We start from the raw sequence: 7988 nt of genomic DNA on the forward strand, positions 1-7988 counted from the left end.
TAAAAAGCATGCCTAGGTAAAAGTCACATATATTCCCCTCCCCCCCAAACAACGTAAGAGTGGATCCTACAGATATAAACTTGATTTAAACCAAGAACAAAAGAACCAAAAATCAACTATTAAAACCAAAAAACTGCAGTGAAGAAAACAGGGTCAGCAGAGCAAACTGGTTGATTTTGTATTAATCACTACAGTAATAGCTAGATTGCTGTCAGTATACCTGTGATAAATCATGAACATGAGATGTCCCAAACAGACACACCCCTCTAAGGAGCCTAATAAGTACTATGCAAATATGCATTTTTAGTTTACCAGTTTAGAGGGTCACTGTAGGATAATAAAGAAAAAAGTAAATTGGTATATGTTGAGATAAAGTTCACCATATTATACTGGTTTCTTATTTTGGCATATATCCCATATTCTGTTGTCGAAATTAATGAATAAAATGCACTGGAAAGTGGAAGTGATGTACAAAAGGTAACTGACAAGCAAGACACCTCAAATACAAAATTCTCAGAATTACAATTGGAAACAGAGGTGTTCAAGGATGGCCAAAACCAAGTCTATGTGTGAAATTTTCTTTTGTTGAAGAAAACGGGAGACTTGGGAGAAGACAATACACTCATATAAATCAGGTGCATTTTCATTCTGGAAAAAAATAATTCTGAAACTGTCAGAGAAATACTTAAGCATGCATCATATACTCCCTGGCTAACAAAAAGTATCAGTAATCTTGGGCATTTGCTGTAGAGCACTCCAGCGTATATAGCTCCTAACAAGCACTTAAAGTGAAACGTATTCTATCCAAATTAGTCATCTTTCAAGACAGGAAAAAAAGTTCCCTTCAAGGACTGTTTCATGAAATCCTTAGTTCTCACTAGATTAAAAAACTTTTATGGGTCTTAGTTAATGCAAGGCAAAAGAAAACAAAGAACAGAGGTGAAAACAGAGGTCACAGAAATACAGAAATACAAGTAATGTGCTCTGCAGTACATATTGCTATTTGGAGTTTGGAACTGGATGTCTAGAGCGAATTTTCAGGACCTGGTTCAAAACAAGATGTGGTGCAGCTTCTAAAAAAATTGCTAATACCTTTCTTGGGTTTGGGATTGTTTTTCCCCATTAGATCCTTTTCTGTAAAATCCGGTTAAAAATAAACACTGTCCTAGCTAAATGTACTATCTTCACCATTGGCATGGTGGACTTTGTCTAGCCATATTAACATAACACTGGAATAAAATACATTAATTATCAGCATCACTCATTATATGATCACTATGTAAATCTCCTGTGCCAAGACTTTATAAGCAAGTAGCATCCATTTTATACACATGTATAAAGTTATGCCACAATGCTGAAATTCCTCAAACACTGCACATTTTATACAAGCATATACTAAAAATCATTAGGATCCATGTAGGTCTATTTCTATACTTCAAAATACTAATGCATGCTATGGTATACAGGCAGGAGTAGAACGTTTAAGTAAATTAAAAAATATCCAGAAACACCATCCACATTATTGTTAGTTCTCTGCTCATCAGAAGGAAACACTTATCTGCTATTACCAGCTGAGCTTTCCTTCATCTCCCAGTGAGAACACTATTTACCAGGTTAGTACAAACTGGATGCTACAACTTATCTCACCATTTCGTTCAAGCAAGTGAGGGTCAGAATGTTTCTTGCCTATATCTGCGAAAGACCGAACCAGAGGAATCCGACTGCTGAATTTTTTCTCATTCTGATGATGGTGCCTTTTTAGGAGAGCCGCTCTCACATTCTCTCTTATGGATTCATCCAGCTGGCCAGAGGCAATCATGTTGTCCAAAACCATATCTGTAAAATAATAAGAACAAAAAGGGAAATTATATAGGTAGCTATCAAATCCCTCCTTCACCACATTCCAGTGCTGTAGTTGCACCAAATTTAAAAAAAAAAATCTTTCCTAATAAAAAAATCTTTTCTTTAACAAAGTCACCTTCAAGAATCTGCAGGAAATTTTCAAAGATGTCACTAAACAAGTAGATGTGAGAATAAGGAAAGCGCAACATGCAGATCCAAGAGACAGTATTTATTAGTAGCACCATTCAAGAAATAAATTACTTAATATTTTGTAATGTATTGCCATTTACTTCAACTTTCAATGGCAACTCCCATTCAAGAAACTATCTATTGTAATTAACCACCCTATGCTAGAAGTGGGTACACAAAGACAGAAACATGATGGAAAACAGACATGACAGTCTTAGCCTGATGTTCCCTAATTTTAAAGTATATACAACTATATAAAAGTGAAAGTTACTATAGAATGAGACAAATTCCATAACTCCTCTGTCATCTTTGGATACCCTAAGATCCTGAGACTCTCTACTGAACTTCATGTGATTCACATGCTTTAGAGAAGGAAGTGTAAAACAATATCTTGTAATATCATGTAAAACTAACTAATCATCTGTCAATCAACATCAAGTTTCAAAAGGGCTCTCAGCTCACACCAGGAAAGAAAACCTCCATATGAGGGAAAGCATCTACTGTGATTTCTTAGCTGCCTTTTTTTTTTTTTTAATAAGAAGAAGTAAAATAAATTCATAAAAAGCCCAACCTGCATAAGGCAACAAAAACCTATATGACAACTTTTCAAATATATATTACCTATGGTATCTAATATATTGAGAACTTAACTGCATTGCTAAATTGAAATGACACAGAACTCTTCACAATGAAGATACCTTACTAATGAAACTATAGGCAGCAAAGTGTCTGTCAGTACAGTGCATCTTCCTTCTGGGATTACTGGTAACACAGCCACTTGTTAGAGGTTCTCAGAAGGAAACCTGCCACCTTCTCCCTCCTCTTTGAGTAAGAAACAATAATACCTACTAGGTATTCCTCATGGCTCATGGAAACAAGACAGTACATTTGTATACCAAGGACTGTTACCCTACACACTTGACAATGGCATCTAAAATTAACTGGAAACAAATTCATACAATCTCGTAAGATATCCTAGTTCCAACTAAAATACCCACTATCAAGAGCGCCATTTACATAGAATTAAGCAATAACTATTTTTCTTATGTACTAAGACTATTGCTACATTCAATTATTAAAACATAAAATTATAAACAAAACCATTACATTCACAAACAATGCATTGAATACTCTTGTTCAGTAAGTGATGAAAATAGGAAGGGAATGACAATTTCCTGAGTGAATTTTGAGGATTTCAAAACAAGAAAACATTTCAAGGACTGCCAAAGTTTTTAAGGCCGAAACACCTTGTCCACATACATGGTAGACATACACTGGTCTGCCCTAATTCTAGTATGATTCCTGCAAATGCAATCCACTGTGTGGTACCTGTAGCAAGAGATACCAGGAAAATTATGTACAACTAATTCAAAGGCATTCAGGCTAAGCAGATATATATATATAATGTGTATATATATATGTGTACGTGTGTATGTGTATGTATTATATATACATGAAATTCTCCAAAGCTGTGTATCCAAAATGACCATGTGATTAGTGAGGACACTCAACATAGTAGGTCAAACAACATGTACAAAATTTATTTCTGCTCACCTCTTATAAAGGTGAAAAAAATACCAGATGTGCAACAACCAACTGCACTAATGGCATCAAGTTAACATCAGTCAAATTATGATTAATAATTATGGTACTAAAGTGCACAAATAACTCCTAAAATGTTCTGGCAGATATTTACAATTCATCTGTAGAAACAAAGACAAAGAACACATTCAGGGATTAGAACATAAAGGCAAATTCTGGGCCTCATCCTAAAATACATACTAAAGGAGCTCCTACTCATCCAGTGTAGCTTTTTGTATGTGAAGTTTATAGGAACCACATTCCTTATAATCAGATCAAGAAAACTGCAGTAAGCATGCACATACCTGTTTCTTCAATATAGTAATTAAAGAACATAAAGACACCACCAAAACCACCTCAAATAGATTAAAACTTAGGAAAAAATATTTTTAAAAAGTTTTGCTGCAACCTGCTATCTCATCAAGTGTGTTTGCTCTCATGTCCAACATGACCGTCCCGTTTAGAATACAGCTTCGTAGTTCAAAGAGACTGTGCAGAGACAAAGTTGCTACATAAGGCTTGCTCCATCGATCACCACCATCTTCAACATCCTCTTCAAATTTCAGCCACCTGAAATGCATTCACATACACATACTTATATTTCTCCTGGAAAGAAAATTTGGGAAATAATCTCATTCTTCCATGTGGCTTTGGCACGACATGGAACAGGAAATCGCAAGAAATCAAATCCCACTGCCTTTCATTTTATCACACAGCCCAACTGACTGACATTTTTATCAGGCCTTTTAACCACACTCAAATGTTTTAATTTTTGCCCAATTTGTTTCTTTTGGTTTGAACAATACCTGTCTATTTACACATTCTTGTGAAGAGCATGGGATTGTGTCCTGTTACTTGATTTGCACATCTTGATCTTGTCAGTATTGTAGGACTAGAAAGCTGTCTGAAACACACCATATAGCATGTTCACGTCTCCTAAGGGTTCTATGTCAGATATTTTAAAACTGTGCAATACTAATATGTGTAACTGCAAATTGATCTTGATTCCAACTCACAGGCATTACACAAATCAAACTTCTGCAAAAGCTAGCATGCAACAAGGTAGTTTGAAGTACTGAATGCAGAAGAATTTATTACAATGCATATGTAGAGGGAAGCAACTAAACCAGGATGGGCCAAAAGCAACCATGGCATCCTGTAATGTTCATGCATGCAGTTTGCAAAAAAACTGATCAAATACTACCCAAGAAAAACATAATACCTGATTTTATTTATGTCTGAGGAAAAAATACACCAATTTATTGGTAATAATATACCAGAGAGATACCACTCCATGGATGAACGCCTGTATTAGTAACTCAGTGTAGTCCTGCCTTTCACAATGTTTGGTATGAACAGTATTAGGGAAGTGAACACACCACCAACCAGTAAGACTGAGGGTCTCTGGAGAAACCATATTAATTCTTTCAGAGTTGGACAAAAAAACCCAGAAGTTTTGTTTAGATGAACATGACTTGAGTAGACAACTCCTACAGTTAGTGAAGATTCTAACCCAAACCTGGTTTGCAGTTCTTTGAAATAAAATCACTATAATATTGTTGGGAGGATAGGTTTATAAGTAGAAGAATGGTGAGAAGGATGGTAGATTCGCTCAAGTGACCTTGCAGCTGGGAATGCCAAGGTCTGGAAAATAACAGTGTGGGAAACCCAATATACAATGCCTCCTGCTGTTTATCCTTTGCCTGTTTTGAGAAGTAGAATCTCCGTGCAGAGATAACATAGGTCTTTGCTACAGAGACTTGGAGGCACTTCTACGGACACGCTTGAGCTCCCTATCTTGGAAGAGAGATCAAACTCAGAGATGATAAAAAAAGCACAGGGGGACAAAAGCATGGTGGTAAACTACACATCGCAGGCCTTCCATACATGGGTGCAAACAGCAGACCTGCTGCCCGTCAGGATGGACTGAGCCTTACAGTGCTGGTGTTCCTGCTTGTGTGTCTCAGTATGGGTGCTGCTTCAGGATCCTCCAGTTAGCCAAGTAACGAAACAAATTTACCCTCTGCATTTCAGCCGTGGTTTTGTGGCTGATCTGGTTGCCTGCGTGTGTCGACTCACACACGTATACCTTGAAACAATCTACTTCCAGCATACCTGGCCGTTTCTCTCCATTCATATTCTTCTCCATCCCTGAAGTAAAGTTCATCCATTTCAGTGAAGAGATCGTGAGGAATGTGTTCATCATCATCTTCAGTACCCAAGATAAACTGGACTCGTTGAGATGGTGTGTCTTGAAGAAAAGCAGAAACCGATCAATTACAAGAATTCATATTTCTATTACATAAGAAACACTATGTAGCAGTAAAATTTCCTGCTCTCAGCTATAAATGTGCAGCAGAACATCTTTAAGAGGGAAGAGGAACAAAAGAAACGCAGACATTTCTTTAAAAGGAGGCTCTCTGAAAATTTTGTATTGTTTCTGAAAACAAAACATCTGAAAATTTATGTTTATGAAAAATAAATAAGTATTTTTAGCTCTTCTATAGATTGCCGATGCAAAAAAAAAAAAATCAACAGCAAAACTGGTTTAAAAAAAAGTAAAAATTAATATACCAAAAGGCTAGAAACCTTGTTTTCATTTTGAGAACAAAACAAATGATACCACCATAACACAGCTACTAATTATAGGAGAAAATGAGAAAACAAAACAGGCTGTTGGAAAAAAACAGCCTGATTTATAGATCAGTTGCCCAAATAATAGCTGAAGATACTCATATTGTGAGTACTCACGCACTGGTATTGTTAGAGCAGAAGACTTTTCTATGGCCTGTTGCTACTAACATAGGATGAGAAATTAATTTTTTCATTGTGCGGCTGGAGCACTATGTATAAATTAGCATAGTAGAGCAGAAACTATGCAGCTAAAATGTTGAGGAAATATTTTAACTTCTCACAATATAATAATGCCCATTGGAACAGGCTCAGTAGAAACTTGTAAGGAAATTACACTATCTTTATTGATTAAAAGTAAGTACTGGATTTCACTGCTATGACCAAAACTTTAAAAAAAAATCCCCACCAATAAAAGCACGTGGGTTTAGATACTTTTAATACCTATATAAAGATTTGGTTTCCACTCAAGCAGATTTTCAAATTACCAGGGTTCAATAATGTAGCAATTATAATGTTATCTCAGGAAGGTCAGAGACAGAAAATTCAGGTAAATCTCAATTTTAAAGATTTCATTTTTTTTCACTGAAACGTCACTCTCACAGCTATTAGATGTGAACATACAACTGTATGCTTCTAGTGTAGAAGTAACAGCACCCTTTAGATTTAGGCAAAAGATCTGAATTACTAACAAACTTCATTCAGAATTGGATTTTGCTTTTGCACTGATGTTCTGGCATCGATCATCATCCAGCAGCAATTCTGAAATGAGCTCCTGAATGCAAACAACATTCATTATCAGATCTATAGCACATTGTTTCTGTCCCAAAACCAGTACATGCCAAGAATCCTGTGTATCCAGGATAAAGAAGTAACCAGGACAGAGAATTGATTTTCTATCAATTTAATATCACTTGTTGCTTCAAAAACTGTACAGTAAGACTCTACAAATACAATGTCAATTATAGTAATTTACGTTTGGGAGGGGAAACCTTGAAGATGGATGAAACCAAGAACCAGAGGAGAATGGTAAAAGGAGACTTGTCAAAGCATTCCCATTTGAAGACTCCGTTTTTTCAGGTACTGGCCCCATGCAGAACATGGTTCTAGTTATAGATAGGTAATAGTGAACAGCATGGTGTCCACACTTGAATTACAACATTGCAGCGTAGCCTGCCCATTCGCTGCAGTCCAGGAATAAAAGTGGACACAGGGTCTTGAAGAAAAACTGCTAAGAGTACTTAAATAATTTCATTTCAGAGAATGCTATGAAAAAATTATCGTCTCTTGAGGATAAGAGGTAGACTTGGGGGCAGTTCATGATCCAAACCAGAAACTTAGGAGGCACTACAATTCCTTTATAACAAGACAGCAAAAAGGCTGAAGTAAATACTTAGATCATTGATCAAATTACCATGGAAAATGCTGCTTCACATTCTTACTTTTAAAAATCAGACGAAGAAGCATACACGACTACACAATCTGAAAAAAGGTGTCTAATTTAAATAACACAGATTTTCATGCTACAGAAGACCATTACAAAGCTCTGGTCTAACCTATTCAGTGCGGGCTGCTGAACATTCATGTGGACAGCTGGACCTAGTCCAATAGCTTATGACTTAGATAAAACACAATCACAAAATCCTGGTCTGGTTGTACATAGAAAGACTAATTACTGAGTGAGAATAAAAGAAATAGCACAAACCAAGCAACACTGAAGCAGAGTTAACTACTACGAGTTTACA

General features: G+C 36.2%; 1 protein-coding gene across 6 annotated transcripts in view; it reads right to left on the minus strand.

Annotated features, from left to right (window-relative positions):
- SLC4A7 (solute carrier family 4 member 7) overlaps nucleotides 1-7988 on the minus strand; it is a 48289-nt gene that overhangs the window by 39059 nt on the left and 1242 nt on the right. For 4 of the 6 annotated variants that reach the window (XR_003570911.1, XM_027881000.1, XM_027880996.1 and 1 more), the window contains exons 2-4: nucleotides 5728-5863; nucleotides 4022-4182; nucleotides 1648-1836 (exon numbers count right to left, since the gene is read on the minus strand). Coding sequence is in view for 5 of the 6 variants with exons in the window: in XM_027881000.1 (XP_027736801.1) it covers nucleotides 1648-1836; nucleotides 4022-4182; nucleotides 5728-5783 (406 nt within the window). In the remaining variant the exon portion in view is untranslated. Of the gene's footprint in view, nucleotides 1-1647; nucleotides 1837-3585; nucleotides 3735-4021; nucleotides 4183-5727; nucleotides 5864-7988 lie in introns of those variants that run through there. The other 2 variants (XM_027880998.1, XM_027880999.1) reach the window with 2 other exon arrangements.

The sequence above is a fragment of the Empidonax traillii genome, unplaced genomic scaffold (assembly GCF_003031625.1).
Source record: "Empidonax traillii isolate 1590-97213 ecotype Southwest subspecies unplaced genomic scaffold, ASM303162v1 scaffold81:size2596050, whole genome shotgun sequence".
Lineage (NCBI taxonomy): Eukaryota > Metazoa > Chordata > Aves > Passeriformes > Tyrannidae > Empidonax > Empidonax traillii.